The 26,071-nt window shown below is 40.0% G+C and overlaps 1 protein-coding gene across 9 annotated transcripts; it reads left to right on the forward strand.

The window, feature by feature from the left end:
• The first annotated feature begins 2 nt into the window (after positions 1 to 2).
• On the forward strand, positions 3 to 25,816 carry ASIC5 (acid sensing ion channel subunit family member 5). Of its 9 annotated transcripts, none has more exons than XM_081021383.1 (11): positions 3 to 136; positions 8,393 to 8,503; positions 13,794 to 14,143; positions 14,691 to 14,922; positions 16,144 to 16,266; positions 16,707 to 16,856; positions 17,695 to 17,842; positions 19,938 to 19,994; positions 20,628 to 20,796; positions 23,660 to 23,751; positions 24,667 to 25,816. In XM_081021383.1, exons 3-11 carry the CDS (start codon positions 13,992 to 13,994, stop codon positions 24,855 to 24,857), a joined length of 1,314 nt encoding a protein of 437 aa, XP_080877509.1. In that variant the 5' UTR covers positions 3 to 136; positions 8,393 to 8,503; positions 13,794 to 13,991; the 3' UTR covers positions 24,858 to 25,816. The 9 variants fall into 9 exon arrangements, with proteins under 9 accessions (XP_080877509.1, XP_080877511.1, XP_080877512.1 ...); XM_081021385.1 differs by having other exon boundaries at positions 13,837 to 14,143; XM_081021386.1 differs by having other exon boundaries at positions 8,393 to 8,459; positions 13,837 to 14,143.
• Positions 25,817 to 26,071: the final 255 nt, after the last annotated feature.

Genomic DNA, 26,071 nt, shown 5'->3' on the forward strand with positions numbered 1-26,071 from the left:
GACAGACAAACGGATTGGTGTCTTTTTCATGGAGTCAAGAACATCCTTAATTGTTGTATGAAGAATGCCATGTTTAAGAGTTCAAATTCTGAAAGCAATTCTGAAAAAAGAAACTAATGAAATGCATATTATGAAGGTAACAAGAAATACTTTCTAGCAATAACCCTATAATTAAGGCAATCAAACGTTCACATTTTAAATTAAAATGAAACATGTTTTGAGGGCTTGTTAAGACTTTGGGGGGGGGGGAGCTTAACTTTAAAAGAGCTTTGAACTTTCACAGTAAGTTTCCCAAGTCCTGGTTTTATTTGTTAAACATTGTTACTCAATTCCATCTAATCATTAACAGAGTACTGTTGAAGTAAGTGACAGTGTCTTCTCACTGTGCTTCTGTTGTATCTTTGGTATACAACATAGTCATATAAAAAAGGGAAAGATGAGTATAATCCCAATGATAGAACATTCCTTTTCTTAGTAACCTTATTTTAAAATAATCAGTTCTATATGAAACAATTATTCAAGAAAATAGAATACAGAATACCATTTGATGGGGGGGGGGGGGACAAAACATAAAATACTGTACTGGCCTGAATATAAGACGCACCTTTTTTCCAAATTCTGTCCGTGAACAGTTAAAGTGCAGCTTATATTTGCAAACTTTAAAAAATTGGGTTTTACTCCAATATTGTCTGCGGCTTTTAAACACTGCTGCAAAAGCGACACTGTGCTCACACCGTCCCTTGAAAGCACCCTGCTAACTTTCCAAACCACGTTCCCTTACACAGGCAGCAACCCCCCAGAAAACTAACAAGCTGAAAGGTGGTAGCACACACACACCAAACGCAAGCAGGAATACAAACCTCTCTTCGTTCGATAACCAGTAAATGCAGTTGTCATAGCTAGAGTACTCTCCCGTTTCAGCAGTTCCATTTAAGGACTCCAATTTCATCCAAATAGGTGGCTTTTCTGTAGGAGTCTCCTTTATTTTTCCAGGATATTCCATTATTATTTCAGGAGAATCCTTTGCCTTGGGGGATTGAACTTTTAGACCAAATGCAAGACAAAAGGAGAGGAGGGAATGGCAGGCTCCAGAAGCTGAGTGCTTCTATAGTGCTTTACTTTCTACCAGCCAGAAAGGAAAAGTCCATCTGGTTAATCCAGTTGCATGTTATGGTTTAATGGGCGAGAATTTGATTTTATAATTTTGTACTTGCGCTTTCACACAATTTTGCGGTGTGCGTCTCTCTGTTTCACACTACACGGAGAGACTGTTAGACGAAGAGGCATCAAGCTGCCCTACAGAAAACATGGCACTGGAGCCAAACAACAGTTTAACCTGCCGGAGTGGAGCTAGGTCCAGCCTTGTAGCTGCTGAGATGTCATACCCTGGACTGTGGACTTTGCAACCTTGAATATCAGGGCAGAGGGAGATGGAACATCTCCCTGTCTGCTGTGAAGACAAAAGGGTTATGTCACGGGCACAGGTCTCTTCCCGTTGTGATAGGAATTTTATGGTCTTAGATATATAGTAATGTTCATAACTGCACATACATAGATCAGCACAGGAAAGCCAACCTGGAACCATTTTGATTCCTAAACTGACCAAATCCTTTCTCTGCAAGGTTACCCCATTGTCTCTTTCCTCACAAATCCTGTCTCAAGGATATGTCTGTTTGAATAAGGTGTGAGCCTGTGACCTGGCCCAGGAAATAAGTATTTTACCACTACAAAAGAATGGCCAGGCTCCCCAGGAAATCCAATCAAGTAACCTGCTAGACAGGAGATAAACAAGGACAAGAGAAAAACAACATTTAAATTTCTGTGATGTAGGTGGGATGTATCTGAGGGGTGGTCTTAGATTACACCCCTTCTGTGATGTATGCATAATGTTTCTGGGGGTGGTCCTGATCTAGAGAATGGGAATTTCAAAAGTCTTTATAAGGCCTTGCACGCCATTGTTCTGGGTCCTCTTCCTCTCCTGCGTGTGAGGGGAGCACCCTGTTGCAACAGATCAATAAAGATCAAGCTTACTAGCTGCTTTGCTTCTCAATATTCTCTGGTTGGCCTCTGTTATTTTCTCCTACCAATAGGGAACCTATGTAAGGACTCTATATGGGCTCTTGGATACCCCATAAGGGAAAAGGGCATATTTTTATTTACAACAGATGGCGACCACGCACGAAGGGACTTTTGGTTACCCGGATTCTGGAAACGAGGAAGGACTGGTTATCCAGCGCGCACCAGGCAGTTTGCCAGGAGGAATAGCCAGTCTTCCATCAGTCCCAGGGTCTGGAAATAACTGGAGTTTCAGCGGGGCTAACCAGAGGAAGCAATGCTTGATCAGGCCGGCCTTAAACAACCAGTCAAGAGATCGTGGGATCACCAGGAACAGCGCATGCGGAAGTGAGTATTAAGTAGGAAACACGGGTAGTGGGTTGGGGTCTCTAAACCACAGCAACCAAAATTCTTTAATTCTTCCTTTTCCCTTCAAATCTAAAATTTCTACTTTTTTCCTCATCTAAAAATTGCCTTCTCCTTTCTGTCCCCTCAATCTCAACACCAGCCCTAGCCCTTCGGAGTATGCCCAGGCAAAAGTTGTGTGTGACTTCTTTCATTTCCCTTCTACAGTCTATATGCTGACCTATTCCTTCGGAGTTTTGCCCAGAAAAAGGTCGTGCTTTTTCTTCTGTACTGAAAACTATAACTCCCAGGTGCAGCCGCACCTCTGCCATGGCGATCTTTGTTAGAGATGACCTGTGAGCAGAGAAAGCAAGGGCACCTGATTCCTTTCCTTCTTTGTCATTTCTGAGTCCCAATCTGGCACTGCGCTACACAAGCGTCCAGTAGGGAACTCTCAGGTTAGATTGTAAGAGGCAGGAGGTTGCTGTGGGCTCCCTGGCTGAGTAATGACCAAAGGGGGGAGGTTTGAGATCGCTGACCGCACTGTTAGCTTAGTAGCCAGGAAAGGCCAACAGCTGTACCAGCCTAGTAAGTCAGGCCAGACGAACGGCGGTGTGTCACAGTACTAATTCTCGGAGTTGTCCAAATTGAGTGTACTGTGGGTTATTTATTGTGTTTCCTGAAAAGTGGGGATAAAACCCCGACTGCAGTATAAAAGCAAAAGCTAGCGCTATTAAAAATTCTTAAAATGGGTGCACCTCAATCAAAAGAAATGAACCCACAGACTCCTGATGGGAAAGAAGCCCAGTTGGTGCTTAATTCCCACCTGGACTCTGACAGTCCCCTTCAATTTGTGTTTAAGAAACGTTTTTCCAGTGTTTAAATTGTACTTAGGTAACATCCAGCAGCTGCTTATCTTAAATGTGCCATCTAAAATAAAAATGCAAGCTTGCTCCAAGTTCTAAATCTAAGGAAGCCATGTTGAACCTTATCAGTCTTAAAACAAGACAAAATGGAGAATGAAGTGTGCAAATGTTTGTTATTTGAGAGAGGCTCAAAAGAGTCTTCCTCCTTGTATGTACTTCATTAAGCATATGCCTATGAAAGTATGGTCTTCCTTCTAAGAAAAATATCTGAGTCCAGTTTTAACTTTGATTTGGTTGGACAGAAGAGTTATTGTAAGGCTCCTGATATCAGTCTCTATAAGACGTCCTGGCCTCTTTTCTTAGAAAATGCCCCCCCTTGTTTCATTCTGTCTCTTTCAGGTTTTTTTTCCCTTCTCCTTCTTATTCTGTGCCAGGTAAATTTACTCCCGAGTAAGCTTCCTTTAAAGGAAACTGCAAGGGGGGGCATAGATTAGGCTTACTATTCCTCTGCAAGTTCAAGAAAAATGTCACTTTTGTATTCCTTTCAAATCAAATCTATGGCTGTTTTAATTATGGGTACTTTTATTTTCCTCTTCCTTAGTACATGATAGGCGCATGGCTTGTGATCTCTTCCCCAGTTGTGTCTGTGTACATAAGTATGTGTGTGTTTCTGGTAGTACAAATTCTTGCTATGAACCCTGTATTTTAGGGTTGGACTAGATGACCCCAGGTCCCTTTCAACTTTCCAAATTTGTAGCTGATGTGTTGAAATTCAGCCCAGATTTGCTCTTTGTTTTTTAAAAAGGTGTGAGGTGAAGCCGTGATGTTTGAAGCAGAACTGGTGATATCAGGCATTTAAGTGATTACAGTGTTTATCATTTTGTCTATTATTTACAAAAATCAGACTTAAAAGTCTACTCAAAGTTTAAGCACATACAAATTCACATAATCAAGTAGAATGAGCCTTGACATATAATTGAGTAGCCTTGACCATCCTGTAAATAAAGGGCAGTAAAATTTGTCTGCAAATGGTAAGGCTGAAATGACTGAGAATGTTAAAAAAAAAAATCCTATGAATTCTAACTCTCTGGCCATTTTTACTCATAAATAAGAGAGCGGTTGATTGTTCCGCGAATGACCAGATAAAATGACCAATAATGATAGCCCTTTCCTGTACATAAAGGAAGCACTCCTTTTGCTAGGGCTGAAATTGCTAGCTTTAGTGAATACTTAAATTGCTGAGTTTCTCTTTTTTGTTTTAAAATCTAACCCTATTTTTAAAATCTACTCCTTACCTTTCCCTTCCTTATTCTAATTGAGCCAAAAGATGCAACATTTTCAATGGTATAAAAGGTTTGCTGAGACATGAACTCTGCACATGCACAGAGGCTAGATCAGCTTACAAAAAAGAGAGCGAGAGAAAGGAGGGGGGGAGAGAGAAGGTTTGGAGAGCGTGAAACCTATACAAATTTCCTTATGTAAAACTTGGAACCATTGAGGGAAATCGCCCTTAATGTGTTTTGCTCCAGGGGCTACTTAAGACAAAAGAGTTAAGTACTGGACATGCCAAATTCTTTTCACAGGTAAATATCAAAGCACTCCCACTGTGAGTTCCTCTCTTGAGTAGTTTCTCCCCCCCCCCATGGGATTTAAATTTTATAAAAAAAATTTTTGGTGTGTGTGTATATGCCTATACATTTTAGGAACAGCATTTCCTGACAGACCTCTCACATGAAATAATTTTGCCTTTTAACAGAGTGTCCTTTCTTCTCTCCCACAGCACAAATGATAATGAGGGGATGCAAACAGTGATTTAAATACTCTATAAAAAGTAATTGCATTTGTTTTTCTTTTGTCTTTCTTCCCTTAAAGCCAAACAGTCACTTTCTTTCTGTTCAGCAAAACAAGTCTGAATCCCTGCTATATTAGTTGATTTCCCTCTATCTCTTTGTGGCTTTGACATTTTTTTTAGGTTACAAATAATCTGTTTTCGTTTATTAAGTTCGTTTTATCAGTTCTTCCATTATATATATGAAATTAATCGAAGCACAACCAAACATTGTTTATGGAATGGTATTTGTTTACCTTTTTGCCTGAGCATTTCTTATTAATTCTGTCATTTTGGCTAGTGCAAGGTACTTGCACAACTTTAAATTGCCATTCATTTTTTCTTGGTATTAACTCATTTCCCAGTATTCCGCTATTAACATTACAGCCGATGTTGTCACATCAAGAAACACTCTTTTATTTTCATTTGGGATGTTAGAATGCCAAAACAGATTACTTCAGGTTACTTCAGGTTTCTTATTAATTGTGTGTCTTAGCATTTATTTATTTTTGGTTCCTCATAGCTCATTTTGTGTGTGTGTGTTTTACCTTGGGGACATGTTCATCACATGTTGAAAGTCAGTTTCATGAAGTTCTTTTATCAGATAGCACATGGTGAATTTTAAGTTTCCCCCCCATTGTTTTCCCATTTTTTTCAGTCTAGTAGTAATCTGCGTGGTTTTGATAATATATTTAATAATAGTTCTTTTCTGAATCTGATGTCTTTGTGTCAAGTCCATTTTCATCTAACTGGTAATCTAATTTTTTACTTTCTTTTTATTTTTTAACCTTTCTTGTATTTTTTACAGTTCTCTTTATCTACATGTGGAGTAATTTTTTATTAAGTGAAAGAAAGCAAACGAACTTAGCAGATAATAACAGTAATTATATGAAAATGTGATGATAATAATATTGGAATGAATGAAATGCTTAATCCGCTAAGATTTTTATTATTTGCAGCTTCCCACGTAAATTGAAGGACATCCTTTTTGCCTTTTGCTCCTTACTTTTTCTAACTGTCCTTTAAGTCTCCCCAAAACCCTGCCCCCTTACAGGATATCACTTCTACAGATGTGCAATGATGAAAAGCAGCAACAACCCCTCAACTCAGTTCTTCGCCATCACAAGACCTGCAACACCAGAGTTTTCAAAGTGCCCACAGCTATCTCTTTCAAAGGATATAGACTGATGGGGGAGTGGGGCTGACAAAGGGGGGAGGACTTGAATTGCAAGGACATTTTCTCACTTTTGAAACTCAAGCCTCTGTGCTCCAGGATTCAAAAGATACATACGTAAAAGATCACAATTGTGTCAAGATATGCAACTGATATTTAATTAGTTTGTTTTGTATTATGTGTTATTACGTAAGAATGTTGAAATGTGTCTGACAGTGTGTTATTTCCACAAGGGGGGGGGCTATTTTTGTCTGTAATTGTTTTTATGTTTTATGTCTTATTGCTTACACACCAATGGAGAATTCTCATGCATTTTATACTTTCTAATAGCTCACACTATTGTGTAGTCCAATGTTTAGCTCAATTTATAACCACATTTCATTGTTCCACCTGGCACTCTGCCAACTTTCCCTAAACTTGCTTTACCAAGGAGAAGCTTCTAAGAAACATGAAGGTGGATATGCTTTGGTTTAGCAGGAATGATCCCTTATAGACTTAAATTGACTTATTTGGACAACTGCCCTTGTTAAGAATGGTTTTCTTTTAACAGATTGGTTTGAAGAGTTGAGAACCATGGGGCAAGATAAATTCAAATTGGACTCAGTTTGAATTGGGCAAGTGTATCCAGGCTGCAATTAGCTTTTTGGTCCTTTAAGTGCAAGTGAGCAACTTCCCATGAGTGCAAGACCACAGCCTATAATAAAATCCCATAGCTAAAGGCCAAGGCAAGGGCATGTCCCTCACGAGATGTCCAAACCTGTGCCAGCTATGGTGAATGCCAGGCAACATGGTTAATTGAAAGCCCTGAGGGGATTCAACAGACAGGATGTGTTGCTGTAGCACTGTCAGTGTGAGACCACAAAAGAGCTAGCTTGACACCTGAGAAACACACAAAAATGGCGAAGGACAAAACACCAACTGCATTTTTCAGTCATTAGTGGACCTTCCTGCTAGGTGTAAAGCATAGAACACTATTGAGTAAATGGTCTCTCCCAAAGTGTTAGAAAGCCACAAGTAATTTAGTAGCAAAATGCAACATGTGTTATTTTTATATGATATATTTATACAAAGACATCCATTTACAACATATGATGTTATTATTTGTGGGGCAAAAATTTTTAAGAAAAATTCTAGCCCCAAAGGGGGGAATAATGTGATAGGAATTTTATGGTCTTAGATATATAGTAATGTTCATAACTGCACATACATAGATCAGCACAGGAAAGCCAACCTGGAACCATTTTGATTCCTAAACTGACCAAATCCTTTCTCTGCAAGGTTACCCCATTGTCTCTTTCCTCACAAATCCTGTCTCAAGGATATGTCTGTTTGAATAAGGTGTGAGCCTGTGACCTGGCCCAGGAAATAAGTATTTTACCACTACAAAAGAATGGCCAGGCTCCCCAGGAAATCCAATCAAGTAACCTGCTAGACAGGAGATAAACAAGGACAAGAGAAAAACAACATTTAAATTTCTGTGATGTAGGTGGGATGTATCTGAGGGGTGGTCTTAGATTACACCCCTTCTGTGATGTATGCATAATGTTTCTGGGGGTGGTCCTGATCTAGAGAATGGGAATTTCAAAAGTCTTTATAAGGCCTTGCACGCCATTGTTCTGGGTCCTCTTCCTCTCCTGCGTGTGAGGGGAGCACCCTGTTGCAACAGATCAATAAAGATCAAGCTTACTAGCTGCTTTGCTTCTCAATATTCTCTGGTTGGCCTCTGTTATTTTCTCCTACCAATAGGGAACCTATGTAAGGACTCTATATGGGCTCTTGGATACCCCATAAGGGAAAAGGGCATATTTTTATTTACAACACCGTTCAGTAGCTTCAAGTCCCTCTACCAAGGTCACTTCCTGGCTTAGCATCCCAGCCTTGCTGTAGCCTTGCTTCCTATCTGGGTACATCCTGTTTGCTCTCACTGTGTTCATTTGGCTTTGCTCTGCATATGTTTGCTAAATAACTTGGGATGAATCATGATTCCTTGGGAAGACCGTGCAGCCTGAGGCTGTGTTTATATGGCTGATTTTTTTGGGGGGGGGGGGAGGGATTTGTAACCCTCTCCGATTTTTCCTCTGAATATTGCCACACCCGACTGATTTTACCCCTGCTGGAGAAAAGACATGACTTCAGCAGGGCATTTTTTTCCCAGCCAGAAGTCGCCAGAACTCAGTTCCAGCGCCTCCAGGTGAGCACCATTGCCATTATAAGCGAACAAGGGAGAAGATCGTGGTGAGTTCCCGCACCTCTTTTTCTAGAAAAATAGCATTGGACTACAGATATATTTTTCTCCCAAGTAGGTTAGAGCAGCTGGAAGGGCGATTTCCAGGGGTTAAGCTGAACAAGAGGGAAAGGGCTTTGAAACATCATCTGCCTCCTGCCTGCCCCCAACCATTGTCAGCCTCAGCATTGGAGAGAACATTTCCTAAAGATTCTTAAAAATGCATAGGATATGTAGTTTTACCCTCATCTGAGGTATCCAGAACATGCTCATTGCTTGTTCACTCACACCACAATGCACGATAGGGCATGATGAAAAATGAAAAGTTTCTATGAGCTAGAAAGCAGCTTACGTCTCCTCCTCTTACTGGTAGTGGCTGTGATTGCATCATAGCAGAAAGCAAACAGCTGGCTCTGGGTCACCCCTTGCAATGTGGGCCCTGAGCTGAGGTCCAGTTTGCTCAGCCTCTGAACATGGCAATGCTTGATTGGATGGTCTGTGTATGTCACACGGTTTCTGATGACATCCAACCAAAACAAACATTCTTGTCTGACCAGCTCATTAAGTAAAAAATGGAGAAAGGAGCCTCCTTCTAGTCAAACCAATAGCAGACATGCTAGCTCTGTGTTAGGGAAAGGTAAAAACTCCTCGTACATTTTACGCAAGGCAGTTGAAGCGTTATCTTATCAGAAAGCAATTTAGGCAGCAGTTCTATATATGCTTACCTATGAGTCCTCCTGGACTCAGTAGGGCTAATTCTGCATAGATATACCTAGAATAGTACTATAAATGTCAGAAATGGTTTGTTTGTTTGTTTTTTAAAAAAACCTTCCTCCTCCTTCACCTCCTCCTCCATCTCCATAGCTGTATGTCTGCAAGTCAAACAAGCAGTAGGGTGGCAATGGGGCAATGGGCACAACTGGCAGCCCCTTATCTTTCTCCATGTATCTCGGGGGTCCAATGGGCAAGATCCACATCACATAGTACTCAGGGCTGGGAGTGGTTATTATTGGGGGTCTCAGTAGTCCCCTTTCCAGAAGGATCCATGTGCACTGATGGAGAAAGGGGTGTGTGGTGGGGGCGGTTTTTCCTGGGTGTCACTGCTGAGGGGGGTGACAAAATGCTGAGCGGCACTCACCGCGGGCCTGGGCCATGCATTTCTCCTGGGAGTGACCCGGTGGCTTCGGTGCCCGCAGGCTCCGCGCTGCCCCAAACACTCTGCCCGCTGCCTCCCCCTCAGCTGTAGGGCGGCTGAGTGCGAGGAGGAGGCAGGCTCCTTGGAGGCCCCGTGGAGTGTCCTGCCCCAGCTTGCCCAGGCACCGGATTGGCTTGCTCCGCCGCTGCCCATGTGCAGGGCTTCAGATTGATCATGGATGCCGTAGAGCTGTTTGGAGAGCTGGGGCAACCTATGTGTGGGGGCAAGGGGTTTGACTGCCAGCCCTGAGTGTTTCAAACAGTAATCAGCAATTTTATATCTGAAGCAATCATTCTCGGGTGGGTGGGCAGAATAGGATGTAATTTCCATCTAATTTCTACTTTAGAAATTCATGCTTCAGTCCATCTTTAGCAGTTTGGAGCCTATAGCTGCACTATGTTGGCAAATGTGAAAGATGAGGTGGTCATCCTAAGAATACTGGAATCGTGCAAGTGTGAAAGGATATGCTTCAGCAAGCCATTCTGATTTGGAAAGGAAAGGAAAGGAAAGGAAAGGAAAGGAAAGGAAAGGAAAGGAAAGGAAAGGATGTGACAATCAACTGAGGCACTTCAGTATGACTCAGCGCACATGGACTGAATAGAATGATGTGGGAGGAGGGAAAACTGAAGGGATAATTTGGCCCATTTGTCAAGTTCTTAGATGGCTGAGCCTCTTGGTAACAATAATTTACATATAAAGGTACATAGTACTCCATTGGATGTGCCTCAACTGATTGTTCTGTTCACCTTTCTTTTCTCCTTAGCTTTATCCAATTATAGTGCTTTGCATGTCTCTTCATCCTCAGAGTATATTTTAGGATGACGACAGCACCTCTTTTGGGGGGTGCCTAAAGATGCTGACAAGCCTACATGCATACAGTTGTACCTCGGGTTAAGTACTTAATTCGTTCCGGAGGTCTGTACTTAACCTGAAACTGTTCTTAACCTGAAGCACCACTTTAGCTAATGGGGCCTCCCACTGCCGCCATGCTGCCGGAGCACGATTTTTGTTCTCATCCTGAAGCAAAATTCTTAACCTGAAGCGTATGTAACCCGAGGTACCACTGTACAAGTATAAATGCACATACAGTTTTGATCAGACCTGACACTTGAATGTGTGGACATGGACACAGGCCCAGAAGGCACGATTTTGATTAAAGCATGGCCACTGGGTGCAATACAGTCATACTGGATGTGTCCCATAAACAGAGCATCCGTTATCAGAAATTCCTTTTCACAGCCACATATTAGTTTACTTCTGCAACATACCTTTTTCTTTCAGTTTCCCATTAGGTAGAAACATCTGGTACTCATTTTCCATTCTTCATCCTTCTGCTTGGTATGTGTGAAATTAGCCATACTATTCCAGGGAGGAGTACTCTGGTGATAAAACTTAAAAGGCCTCCATCTGCTATCAACACTTGCTGGAGCAATTTACTATTATGCATCCCGGCAACTTCTTGACCGCAGTGAAAATTGCATTTTTGCAACTCATACTAATCCTTTAATTTGTACACTTCCACTTACCTTTTGATTTTATTTTTTTAGAAAAGAAAAGAAAGAAATTAATAACATTAAATTGTGAGCATTTATCAGGGTCTCTCATGGGCTATTTAGACAAATCCATTATCAAATCTGGATAGTCAGCATGGACTATTTTGAGTTATGTTATGTCATAAAAATATTAATATCTATCTATCATCTATCTATCTATCTATCTATCTATCTATCTATCTATATATCTACTCTGTGGTTAAGTTTAAATGCTTCCTATGTTCCCTGAGCATTTTGTAATTTCCGCAGACACAGTGCCCTTTACGTTTAACCTCCATTTGTAATTAATAGTCTGCTTTAAGTAAATGGGAGATCCATTTACTCAAGGTTAAGCAAATACGGATAGCAGTTATGCAATATTAATAATCCAATCAGATACTCATTCTCAGTGGGAGGAATAGAGTTCAAGGTTTAACAAACTGCAAACTAGTTTGTAGCAAAGAAAGGCAGCAGGGGAGGGTGTGTTTTTTAAAAAATAGTACTCTTAGCTTTAAAAATATATGTACGCGACATGACTTCAATCCTGCAACCTGGGAGGGGGGGGCATCCTTTGCGACTTCAATAGACACAACCTTAAAAGAGCGTGGCCCAGAATTCTCTCCAGAGATATTTCTCTTGAACTTGGCTTCATATTCTACTCCCTTAAAACAGAAATATCCCTGAATACCATAGTTACAGAGGACCGGTTATCACTTTGCATTTTATACTTGGTTATGATTGCTAAAGAACAAAACTGCATGCAATTCTGATGCAAACCAGCAGTCATCTATATCATCTTGCTAAATAGCAAGGAGACTCTTTTGCAACACATTAGGTGCAGAGAAGCAGTAATGAGGCTACTGATGTCTGGGCATCAGTGTAAACCATTTCACAAATACTAATGAAGCTGTTCAGTAGAATGAAGCATTTGCTGAATAAATCAGTTCTATCAATAAATTGCTTTGCTCAGTTCCTTGCCCCTATTAGCAGAAGAGAGATCTGGTGCATCGGTGCTGTGCTCCCTCTAGTGTTATCTATGGAAATAAACTTTAATTCTTGATTTGCTTTCTGGATATAGGTGGATTTTTCAGAGAGTGAATAAAAGAGAAGCACTTTGGACCCATTAAATACAAATTTTTCAAGATAAGTAACAAATGTTAAACTCATTAGATCTCATTCTCGAAGGTAACTTTGAGGACTACAATCCTACCAAGTACCTTTGTCAAATTTCCACCTAATTACAACATTTAATTATATTATTAACAAGTTTTTTGAGAGTCCCACCAAAGATGAAAATGTGAAGCAATCTGTCAACCCCTGCTTGAGCAATACTGTCTACTTTGAGCTGAGTTTGAACTGAGGCATGCAGGGATAATGTGCCACCGACAGATAACATTTTATTGTGCTTCCTTTATTTTTTTATCCTAGTTATGGAAGAGGTTCAAGTACTGTGCCAATAATTTTCTGACAAAGATTGCTCTCCCATTCTCCCACCCCCATACACTGGGTAGCATGGCATCCAAAACTGGCATTTAGAGGATATTATAAATAGATGCTGTTTCTTCAGCTAAAGGTCTGATATCATCTATTTATAATATCCTCTAAATGAGAGACATCTCTATGACCATGCTGGCTAATTTTCAGCAGCTACAAATTCTGTGTTCACAGATAAGTCTGCCAGCATGTACAGCACGGTTCATATAATACCACTGTATGTTATTTAAAGAGGGAGAGGGAAGTCAAAAATCCCATTGATTGCTCAAAAGTCCCCTCTTTTATATAAACCCTCTGCATCCTGCTACTTTGGAAAATTAACCGACTCAATTATTTTTAAATTCCAGGAATTCTCCACTTTTATCTAGCCTGCCATACATTATCTGTGTTGAATCCTGTTGCTCACTTTAAAAAATGCTATGAGTATAGCAACAGAGGCATGTGAATTGCCTCTTGATGTGTATAAAATGTAATCCCCACCCCTTTCCTCATTTTATATAAGCTATTAACTGCCAGTCTTCTGTAGCTGAATTTTCCTTTTCAAATAATATATGCCCAATGGAGAAGCTTAGGAAATTAAGTGGATTTCATGACAGAGGTATGTAACAGTAGCTATGCATTCTTGTCTGTGTGGTATTCTTTTGGGGAGGTGATGATTTAGATTTTCTGCAGATACAAATGCTTTTCTTATGAAAAGAGGCATGAGTTTATGCATCTTTTGAGCATACTTTATCAGTAGATAATGGCTGCAATCCTAGGCACACTTACCATTTCGCAGTAACGTCTAGTAAGATTCTGTGCTGTACTTGGTCTGAGATTGAGATGTAGATCTAGAAGTAAATAGTAATGCAATGCACTATGCGTTAAATTAGGGAAAATGTCTGTTAGTGCTACTTCTTGTAAAATAAATGCTAATGTTTGTCATTACTGCTTTAACCGATACTTTATTTCAAAGCTTAGAATCATATTCTAGATATGTAAACCTCTGTAACAAATGAATTAAATCTGGCAATGCTACATTATGGCTTTTCCCTGCCATTGGGATCTACCTTGAAGCATCCTTTTCATTTGGTTTTGTAGGGAACCTATGTGCCAATAATTTTTCTTCTTGTCAAATGTTAAGGATTGTTGGAAAAAGCCAGGCTCTACTTAACCAGAAAACCACTGCCGTCTCTGGAAGAAAGGAAGAAGTATGATTATGAATTTGCAACTTCCACTTCGTTCCATGGAGTGCACAATCTTGTTCGTACAAGGAGCAGGAGCCGTAAGGCACTGTGGATGGCAGTAGTCGTGGGCTCCATTTGTTTGGTTGCCTGGCAAATTGGCAGTCGTTTCGCCAATTATTTCAGCTGGCCCACAACAACATCGGTGGTAGTTCAGTATGTGGAAAACATAGAGTTTCCTGCTGTAACTTTTTGTAATCTGAACAGGTAAGGCACCGTTTACTTCCTGTAGGAATGGGCAAATGTGTTAATTTTGGTTTCTCTCAGTTTCTCATTCTTCCCATCTTCAGTCCAATTTTCCACATCAGTTTGTGAAGATTTTTTTTTTTTAAGTTCCATTGAAAAATTCATGAAAAATTATTCCTCCATACACCTTTTAATATACAATTTTATATGCATTTCTGTATGTTATTTTCACCGATACACTTTAATATATACATTTTTGTGCACTTTAGTTGGCTGGAGAATTGCATTGCAAAATTCAGAAAAGTGTGAATTTGGAAGACTCTATGTGTGTTGGAAGCTGCAAATTAAATAAGCCCACCTTAAATGCAAATTAAATTGAATTTCCCCATAATTCCTATCCTTCTGCTAGATTTTCTATTAAGGTATATATAATATACATAGGTCTTCCATAAAATGCAATGCTATGACCACATACCTGCCTTGGGCTCCTTACTCTGTTTCTTTTAAAAGTTTTAAGAGTTGCTTTGGAATTCAGGCTTAACCCTGCTTTTATGGTTTATGCTCACAGGTTCCAAACCCAAGCAGTAGCTAACCTGAGCGCCATTTTCTTCCTGTGGAGCATAGTGTCAGGAGTGCTACATTTGTTCGATACTAGGGAAACGTTTGGCCAAGAGATAAAAGACTTCCTTCAGGGGAATCAAAATTTCAGCATCAAAGAATTCACAAGGAATAATGGGTTCTATCTCAACAACAGTACATTGTTGGATTGTGAATATTTTGGGGAGCCGTGTTATCCAGAGGTAATATTTTTGTTTCTATTATCAGAGGTAACGTAGACATTGTGAGGGCATGTGAGTATGGAAACTCACAATCTAGTGATCACAATCTAGTGATCTGGAATGTATCACTTTCATATGGAGAGGAGACTGCATATATGTACAAAGTACTAGATTGAATACGTTTTGTTGGGAACTATTATTATGATACGAATTTTATTTCCTCAGTGGCCATCCACCAATCGTGAGCCTCAGAGACTGGAAAATAGGTCTGTAATTGCTTGTCTAAGGCTTGATAAAGCTTAATGTGACAAAAATCAAAAGGATGCTTCAGAAAGTCTACACCTATGAATTTCATCCCATGTTTTAAAATTCTGAATGACTTGATCTGGTTTTAAAGTGGGAATAAGGCACTCAGAATTCTTCATTGTTTTGTTTCTTTGGGAGGAATTCTTCATACACTTTTCCAAATGTTCTGTCAGTGCTGAGACATGTCATACAACCCTTCACATGTACGTTGTAATATTCTTGAGTATGCATGGTTGACAAAGGTAATGTTTGAGATAGTGAATTGTTGTATTGGTTGTGTGAAACAGCTGGTGAGTGAGAGTGTATGGATGGTAGTATATATGTTGCGTACTTTGAAATTCTATATTATTCTGCACTGCAATGCCCTCTGGTTTTATGTAAAACAAAAGCCAAAAAAGTGGATACTGTTTGTGTATTTTGTTATGTGAATCATTTGCTGGGCATTGTACTTATTATTCATGTAAATCTCTTTCAGGTCTTTTCAATAGTAAGTGGAATAAATAAATGGAATAAATAAATAAACTGTTGACAGACACTGCTCTGAGGCATTTTGTTGCTTTGGGCAAAATCATAAATAGTTCCCAGGACACCAATCAAAATGCTTGTTACCTAGTATAGACTTCCTTCCCCCACCTGGCAATAAAAAATGAAAGTGATAATAAATAAATAACAGTTTGATGTTCCTTCATGACACCCCAGATCAGCTGCCTGGGACATCCTCCTCATTCTGCCTTACCTATTGGTAAGGCCAGTTTTTACCTCAGGTACAACCCTAGGAACTATGAGGAAGTGCAGCCGAGAGGTTAAATCGGTTGCATTTCACATTTTCATCCAAAATAAATCCAATTCTATAGCTACAGTTCTCTGTGAACATACTTACTTAATATTAGGTGAGCTAATTCAATTTCTTATTTTCTTTTACTTTCTTCATGGAAGAACTTTGAGCATGTCTTCACTGAATACGGAAACTGCTTCACCTTTAATCACATTAACATTCCAGCAAAAAGAAGAGTGAGTGCCTCTGGAAGGGGCCTGAGTTTGCTTTTCGATGTCAAACAGGTAGAGATATTCAAAATGTTTCTACAATGTGAGCGCAAAACCTTGATGATAAAGGACAGGGCATGTGGGTCACTATAATGGTACAAGTTCTTTAAAAACAAAGCAAAAAAAAATAATAATACATACATGATTGAAGTTTCCCACAAAGTCAAATTTCATAAGTAAAACTTATGAAACCCCTAGAATATAATCTGCATCCTGAAACTTAATTTGCGTTGACAGATTTTGAATTGGTGTGAAATCTGATGTAGAGTCAGATGATAAGTGATACATAGTGGATTACAAAACGAAAATGCTGCATATATACTATTGTTTTTCTCTTAATGTTAATTATGGTAGTAGATAATTTTTTGCCAAGGCAATTCACAGTTCAGTGTGACAGTGATCTGAAAATTATCCTCTGTAATTTTACTGTAACCCTTCAATGCCTTGTGTCCTAGGCAGAGTTCACCGACGACCCTGCTCTTGGTTTTGTTGATGTTGGCATCACATTTGCTATCCACTCACCTAAGGCGCCTCCCCGATTTGATGGTTTAGGTATATCAACCCCAGTAGGAATGCATGCTCATGCTGCAATCCAACAGGTGAAGGTAAGCATTAGAGTAAGATACAGAGAAATGGAAGTGCAGTGGTACCTTGGGTTAAGTACTTAATTCGTTCCGGAGGTCCGTTCTTAACCTGAAACTGTTCTTAACCTGAAGCACCACTTTAGCTAATGGGGCCTCCTGCTGCCACCGCGCCACCGCTGTGCGATTTCTGTTCTCATCCTGAAGCAAAGTTATTAACCCGAGGTACTATTTCTGGGTTAGCGGAGTCTGTAACCTGAAGCGTATGTAACCTGAAGCGTATGTAACCCGAGGTACCACTGTATGGCTAGCCACTTTAAAGTCCAATAAACTGCATATGCAATCATCATTATTGATAATAACAATATTTAACAATATTAAAATACAATATTAAAAATCAATTAAAGCAATTAACCCCTAATGATTGACAACTTTAAAATATAAGCAAGACTTTAAAATGACAAGGCACACAGGAAGGATAAAAAAGCAGAGTAAAAATTTAATTTGATATAGTACTCCAGCTCAGTTCTATGTTCAAACTCCAATGTATACCTAGAGCTTCCTACCCAGAAAATCTTTCCCATTCAGTTGCACACTGAGCATCCATCTTGAATCAGGAGAAATTGAAGCTAGCTGGGGCCGGTCAGGCTGTCCTCTGGGGGCAGCCCTGCAGAACAACAATCAAGTTTACTAACAAGTCTTTTAATTTAATTCAGTTTGGTCTGGTCCAGCAACAACAACAACAAATCTTTTGCAGCAATCTGTGTATGTGTGGAGGTGGGAATGGAGGTGGTTTTTGTTCAATTAACACTTGACAGTAGCAATGGATATAACGTATGTCGTGCCATTTCTTTCATTCAAGACAATTATTCAAGAATACCCTTGGGGAGAATGCAAGCGAAACATCAAACTTCAGCACCACAAGCTCTATAGCACCTACGGATGCCTACAAGAATGCAAGGCACGCCATATTCAAAACCAGTGTGGATGCTTACCGTTCATGCTCCCAGGTATAACTGGGCAGGTATAAGTTGCTTTATTTGTTTGCAGTGTTCAAAGAAATCCAACAAGAGTGTGCAGATCACAGCTTGGGGGGATGCCTTTAGCCACTGCTTTTTTTCTTAAAAAATGTTTAGGGGCACTCTCATTTTGACTCAAGAAAACCACCATTTTATAGTTTAAATCAGGAAAAATAAATACAGTAAATGGACAAAAGTACAAAGATTCCCAAAATGTTTAGGGGTATGCATCCCCCCAGAAAAAAAAGCACTGCCTTTAGCCAATTTTGAGCTATCTGCTCACTAGTACAACCTATGCACAAGCAGGGAGGGCGAAAAAAAGCAAAGGTCTGAAGTGATTCCTGGCAGCTCCTCACACAATTTGGAACCCTTATTGTGCAGGGTTCCAAACAGTACAAGGAGAAAGAACTCCCCGGTTCACCTTTTCACCCTCCCTGACTTGTAGGGCAATGGGAGGTGGGGCTTAGTGCTCCCATCCCCGCTCCCCCTGCACAGCATGCAAGCATATGACATTGCTGTAGAGTCTTTATAGATTACTTTCTGTACAGGCAGAGCAACCCAAACTTTTCCCTGCTGCCTCTGAGCCTCTGCAGTGCGGTGGAAGTACTGCCACATCCACAGCCTGGCTGCTCATGGCGATGGTAGCAGAAGGCAGAAGGGCAGGCAGAACAGGCCCAATCCCTGTATCAGCTTCAGGTTACTTCAGATCCAGGCCAAGATCAGGACCAATGCCAGCTAGTATCAGCTGGGAGAGCAGCTTGGGATCCAGTGGATCCATAGCCAGCTCAGTTATATCCCTGCAGTTGGAATGGCCCATTTAGAGGCTTTCTGGCAGGCTCTGCTAGAAGGAATACCACCAACATGCCTTTCACCCACCCAAATGTTCAAAGGGTGCATGTTCTGCACTGGCAGAGTGACAAAAGTATCACTCCATCAGTGGTGGCCTGAGGAAGGACAGCTGAACCAGCAGAAGCAATCAGTGCTGCTCAGCATAAGGAGGAGGGATTGAAGTGTAGTCTCAGACAGCTTAGTTTCAAAGATAAGTCCTTAATTGCTTAAGGAATCACCTCGTGCATAAATGACAGCTGAATAATGAAACCATTAGGATAGAAACAGGCCACCTGCAGCCTAAGGGTCTAATATAGCTCTCATGTACCCCTCACCTTATTTTCAAAAGCTCTCAGCAAGAATGGTCTGTCTCTGCCCAAGCAGTCCTCCTGCAGAACAGAGAGAAAAGGAGTTGGCAAATGGTGAATCAAGGGGCTAGCCTGCCAACCAGAGGTTCAGCTCTGCGTATGCAGTCCCTAATATACTACCATCAGATGATGATGATATGATGATATGATGATGAATTGCATTTCTTACCTGCCAGAAAGTGTCCGGGGAGAGATACAGCCATATAACAACACATTAAAATTGCTAAGAGGATGGGTACTAAAGATATATTTCTCAGGTGTCAAAAGCCAGGGTAAAATTAATGCCGCCCCAAATAGCAAAAAGATTGCCCATCCTCTGCTCAGGTGCTATGAGTGTTTCTACATGAGCTTCAGGTTGATACATAAAAAGGTAAAGATAAAGGAACCCCTGACCATTAGGTCCAGTCGTGACCGACTCTGGGGTTGCGGCGCTCATCTGGCTTTATAGGCCAAGAGAGCCGACGTACAGCTTCCGGGTCATGTGGCCAGCATGACTAAGCCGCTTCTGGCAAATCAGAGCAGCACACGGAAACGCCGTTTACCTTCCCGCCGGAGCGGTACCTATTTATCTACTTGCACTTTGTCGTGCTTTTGAACTGCTAGGTTGGCAGGAGCAGGGACTGAGCAACGGGAGCTCACCCCGTTGCGGGGATTCGAACTGCCAACCTTCTGATCGGCAAGTCCTAGGCTCTGTGGTTTAACCCACAGCACCACCTGCGTCCCAGGTTGATACATACAGGCATCGAATTATTTGCTTTACTTGCTGGGGTCACTTGCTTATTGGTTATTATTGGTTTACCAAACAGATGGATTCAAATGTGTGTTTTGATACCTTTGTCTTTGTGTTTTTCTCTCCTTCCCCACTCCCTCTTCTTCACATCTTTGAAAAGGAAATGGCACAGAATGTGACTTGGACAAATTTTACAATTGTGTTTCTCCTGAACTGTGTAAGTAAAGCCAAAGCCAAATACTAGAGCCAGTTTCATACGTCTGCAACTGGCAACCAGCTGGACCAGTGGGGGTGGGGGCATGTCTCACATTTTTACCAACTTGTGGAATCCCAGTCAAACAAAAGCATCATTTGCACCAGGACAGTCAGGCTTAGGGGGAAATCCCATAGCCTGGGATATTCTGCTGATTGGGAACGGTTTATTAGGGAAAGGAGATGACTTGATTTTTCTCAGAATACTTTAAATGATCCCAGCTGAAAGTTGTGTTTAGACAAACCATAAAAAACATTCTAAATGTACTCTTCCAATCATCTGTACACTTTTGGTTTGATTTCTTAAGTTCCAATTGCTGAAGAAATTCAGTGTAAAAATACAGGCACCTATTTTTAGTGGGAAATCACACACTACCATCTTTCTGCGACTTAGAATGTAAGGCTGCTGACATAGATTCAAATTATCACCAAATCCTGCAATATAATATAATATTTATTATGCTTTATTAACTCATTTGCTTGGGATGATAAACTCAATCTATTTTTTGTTGATTTCACTATGGCTGCTTGCAGATGGTGGTGAACATGAAAGTCGCCTAGAGTGGGCATTTATGTTTGAAATTGGTTCCCATTTTAGATAAAATTGAGCTCGCAGGATTGTGTACAGCAGGAACACATAATTCCACTTGCCCTGTGCCTTGTGAGGAAACAGATTATCCAACCACCATTTCCTATTCAACTTTTGAAAGTGAAAAGGCTTTGAAATTTCTTTCTACAAAGCTGAAGAAACGTCCAGAATATATCAGGTACTTTTCTTCTTCATTGTCATGCTGTCAAGAAATGTGTTTTACACAAGAGCAACCTTTATTAACTTTATGAAGACATATTCAAGAGATGTTGGACCCAAAGAATTACTATAATTCAATGGCTTCTATTTTATTATTTATTTCATATATCTATATACTGCTTAATACTAAAGCAGCAGTTCGAAAGCACGTCAAGTGCAAGTAGATAAATAGATACCGCTCCAGCAGAAAGGTAAACGGCATTTCTGTGCGCTGCTCTGGTTCTCCAGAAGTGGCTTAATCATGCTGGCCACATGACCCAGAAAAACTGTCTGCTGACAAATGTCGGTTCCCTCGGCCAGTAAAGCGAGATGAGCGCCGCAACCTGAGTCATCCGTGACTAGACCTAATGGTCAGGGGTCCCTTTACCTTTAAACAATAAACTGGGAGAACTACAAGGTATGCAAGTCCCACTATCTGCCTTTTCGCTATATGAAAATTCACTTATCCAAACATAAATAATTATGCCCAAACCTTGCTATACACACCACAGATTCAGATATCTGAACAGCCAGAGTTTGCCTACTTCCTTTCTTCCTTGCTTGTTTATGCTTTGCTGGTTGGTGATAAGGAGGGAGCAAGCAAGATCAGACAGCAGGACAATTGTTTTTTCTTTGCCTTTCTTTTGCTGGTTGCCTGCAGCCATTGCAGAAAGAACCCACTGAAAAAGCAGGGGAGAGATCAGAAAAAATCCAGATTAGAAATGCTCCCGTAGGAATCCTTGGAAATTGTGGACTCGTTATGTGAATGCTTGCCTAACGAATGATTTCCAGGCAACACATTGTGTTTGGTAAGCAGGACCTGTGTGTAAAATATAATACAAAACTACAATATAGTACAATATAAAACAATAAAAACTCCGCAAAGTAAAACATATAGCAGCACATTTTGAAAATGTTTTGAGTCAGGAATCCCTGATCTCTTCGCCCGATATCCCCACCCCCCACAAAAGCAAAAAGATATAACTTCTGCAAGGGTAGTTATGTTGCCCTGCAACAGCAAAAACACAGAGGCACCTTTGAAAAAAACCTAATAGATTTATGGTAACATAAGCTTATAAATCACAGGTTCTTTAAAAATGTTTATAATCCAATATAAATTTTAAAGTTCACTCTTCTATAGATGAGGACTCCTTAGTTTATCTTCATTATCACTGGAAAGGTCTCTGATTTTATCAACACTAAAAGCAGTTTTATTAATGATTATGTTATATTAATCTTGTGAAGATCAAACTACAGAAGATCTGTGCTTAGATCTCACATTGCTCCCTAATGTTAATTTAATGGAGCTGGAGAAGGCTATGGCTTGGGGAAAAGTTCTTAACTCTGTTCCTCCTGTGACATTTTCTAATTTACTATTAGCTCTACTTGGAAGCGGGTGAGACTAGAGGAATTGCCCCCCTTTGTCACTGCTCTGATCAAAATTGCACCAAACAAATGAAATGCCTAGAATTCTAGGTTAATTTTTTCCTTAAACTTTTTGATTTTTGTTATTTAGTTTAACTCTATAGTTGATTACTTCTTGTTTCAGGGATTTTCATGGCATTTCATTTGTTTTGTGTAATTTCTTGGTTCTGTGACTGTCTTTTTTCCACTGATCAAAATTGCAGCTGCTTTTAATGAAAGTTAGAAATGCTATGGATCTTCCCCACCCTGTGCGATGGTGTCCTCATAACAACATTTTTATTTTACTCCTTCTGACATTTGATTACTGTTCACAAATGGGGTACTATCTAGCAATTAGTCACTGAAGCATGACAGATTACAGGGAAATGTTTCTGTTCCCAAGTGATTAACCAGTCAGGATCAAACAAACATATTAATGAGTTTAACATCATAAATTAACTAATAGTCATTCATTGATTTTTCAGAAACTTTAAAAGGTAGTTTCAACTATTTACAGCCCTATTCCAAATATGTATTGTGGTATTGCCTCAGCTACCTCAGGAAGCCCAAACTGTGGGATCCATTAGCAGGGTCATTATGGTAATTATAACGCAACAGGTTTAAAATGGAGAAGGTCCTTGAAGAAAGGAGTGAGTTGAGCCTTAATTTTTAGAGCTAGGATTGCCTAACACTGATTTATTAAACAAAATTTAATGGTTCAACTAAACGTTCATAAAAAAAGAAAACTATTAGCTCAGAATTTAAGTAATAGCTAGGCCAAGATGAAGCACTCAAAGCTGGTTATCAGCAATCATTTGAACTGAGTAAGTAAATACTTACTATTTCAATGGTGTCATTTTTCATTGTTATCTAGTGATCCTAGGAATTTTAGTACATTTTGCAGCAACCAATGAGGGTTGCCACTAAGTGTACACTCAGCCCAGAGTTTCTGCTGACCTTATCTCTTTGGCACATGTACCTAAATGAAACATTCATGTTCCCAGGCATTTATCTGTTTGTCATATCCAAACATATTTTTAGATTCATATTTATTTTTAAAAAACATGTAAATGTGTGCTAAAAAAACCCTCTGGACATTATCCAGTTTTCCTGCCTACCTGGTTAATCTGTTCCATGCACAAGAGTTGCCTCATTCCCATTGGAAGTTACCCTTCTTCCCATTGGGATATTTCGTATGAGAAGACACAGGGGCTCATAAGAACCATTTAGGCTGACTTTATAATATGTGAAAACACTCTTGAGTGTGCTACAGAATCAAATTCTATGTTCTCTCCACCTCCCCACGATTTTGGATTATTGTTACTTTGTTTAAAGCATGAATAGTATTTTCTGCAGATGGTGATGGCTAGATTGATCATCATGATGATAATAAATAGTAATACAATTGCATAATAAAAGTGTGCCTTTATTATCCATAGGCGTAACCTTGTATATATTGACATTAGATATCATGATTTGAATTACAAAATGACCCGGCAGCAGAAGGCATTGAGTGTATCTGAGCTACTTGGTAAGTGACCCAAATGCACTTAAAAAAACAACAACAACCTACATTTCTGAGAGATCACAGTAATGAAGTAGTTATTGACATAATTACTTCTATGCTGCATCACATTATCCCTGTTTTCTTAATTAGCATTATTTGGATCATGAAATATAACTATCTTTACAAGAGGATGGTATTCAACAGTGGGCAGTACATAGTGGGTAGTATTTATTTTTTTTACTCAAAATAGAATCAATAAACATGACTAAGTTAGGGTCATTAATTTCAGTGGGTCTACTCTGAGTAAAAAACAGTTGAATACCACCCAGTATTTCTGTATAATACGTTTCTGTTTGTTTGCTGACAGAAGAATCAAGTCTTGTATTACACTAGGTTACAGCACAATAATATTTATTTAGAAGTAATTTCCACTATGTTCAATAGGTAAGTGTGTATGGTATTTTAGTTTCACTTTGGGCCCACAGAAACCAGTAGAACTTAAGTTAGTAATAGATTTCAAGAGAGTTGCATAACGAAAGTGGTCATTCTGGTGAGTATTTTCAATCTGAAGCACAAAATCTATTCAGTTCTGAAATGGATCTTATTCAACATTGTGCAAGTACATTTCTGTTTCAGCAAGGGACTTCCCCTTGCTCTCTGCCCCACCACCCAAATGCTTTCTGGAATGTTCTGGAGCATATTTGGGGGGCATGTTGGGATTACAGGGGGGAGGATAGGAAGGGGAAGTCCCATTGTGATGACATAAGTCCATTTCATTAGAGGGCAGCCACAGTTGGCTTTTTCACTCAGTGTGTCAGTGATTTCAAGACTGAAGACTAGCATCCCAATCCTGAACACATTTAGATAGAATTAAATCATACTAATGTCGATAGAATATAGAGAATTGCTGGACCAATCTCTTTATTTCTTTCATTACAGCTGATGTTGGTGGCCAACTTGGTCTGTTTTGTGGAGCCAGTATGATTACAATCATAGAGGTTGTGGAATACATTTTCACCAACTTCTGTTGGATGTGTGTCTTTCTTCTACTGAAAGCACCAGAAGTGCCCAATTGGAATACTACAGATCAGAATGCACAAACACACAAAAGAAGAATACAAGAATGTTAAAGGCTTGCAGAAAGGGAATGAAAGAAGGTGAAATTTTCTTTTCAGTAAATGGCATTTCCTTCTAAAAATAATGCAAGATAAAACAGTATTCAGTTCACACTTATTTCTCTGATGCAAGTCCAGAAAACAGATATTAGGGAAGGCAAGTATTTAGGAATGCAGGGCTTGCTTATCCTGGTAGTCTGCACCGTCACGGAGAACACAGAATTTCCTCTTGTACAATAGAATTCACATTAGTCCACATTTATGTCAGTGGGATGTACCGTAGGTGTGCCTAATTCTCATTGGAGTGACATTCCCCCATCCCAACTTATAATTGGTTCTCTCTCTCTATGTTTTATTGGATAACTTTCATAGGAAACTGAGTGGGGTGGGGTGTCCTAGAATTCTCCTAAGCTTAGAAAGGTCCTCTACCATTGCTATCCCTCTGAGTGGTAGCTTTCTTCCCCACTTGCCCTGCTCCTTTCCAGCAGTTTCTCAACTGTATCAAGTATGAGGGCAAGAGCCAAAATGGGCAAAGACAAGACTGATGGAGGTCAAGGATTCAATATGAATTACCTTGGTTCTCATCTCAAATGAAGGCATCTGAGCATGCCCATGTTAATAGGAGTTCTTGAAATGGCCATTTTTATTTCTGAAGATGTATTTATCAGGTGAGCAATTGCACAGCTAAAGCACATGACAGAACTTCCTTGTATGCTGCTACTTAAAGGCTAGCAGGTGTTCAAAAGGATGCCTCTACCTCCATCCTTCAGTGAGGAAGTCCCTCTTCATTCAGTAGTCAAGATGGGCATGAGATGTAGTCATGTAGTAAATTCATGATTATTAGGTGTACAGCTGAACACATAATAGGCACATGTGAGCATGATTGGCACATGAGTGTGTATTTGATGATGCAAAACTGTACTAATGAAACTGATAAAGGTGCAAACTGAAATTACAATTCACTGTGAATTTGGCTTTGTTTGGGATAGTCTGCTAATTTTTGCATGCAAAAGTCAAGTTGGACTAGCATAGCAAACTGCAGACCAATAATGCTTGCTGTTGGGTGTGGGTCATGAGTCTGCACAGAAGGAAGAATGTTTTAGAGCGAGGGTTTCTCACTAAATCACTCTGTCACTGCTAAATGCTATGTGCTCATGCTTCCATAGAAGAAGAAGAAGAGAAGAGTTTGGATTTGATATCCCGCCTTTCACTCCCCTTCAGGAGTCTCA

Source organism: Podarcis pityusensis (genome assembly GCF_964106645.2).
Source record: "Podarcis pityusensis genome assembly, chromosome: 9".
NCBI classification, from domain to species: domain Eukaryota; kingdom Metazoa; phylum Chordata; class Lepidosauria; order Squamata; family Lacertidae; genus Podarcis; species Podarcis pityusensis.

Coding starts and splice junctions, on each gene's coding strand:
- ASIC5 (XM_081021378.1), top strand. CDS start 13,272: ATGGAGAAGCTTAGGAAATTAAGTGGATTTCATGACAGAG. Junction 16,857..17,694: donor CTGCAATCCAACAGGTGAAG/GTAAGCATTAGA, acceptor CTTTCATTCAAG/ACAATTATTCAAGAATACCC. Junction 23,752..24,666: donor GAGTGTATCTGAGCTACTTG/GTAAGTGACCCA, acceptor CTTTCATTACAG/CTGATGTTGGTGGCCAACTT.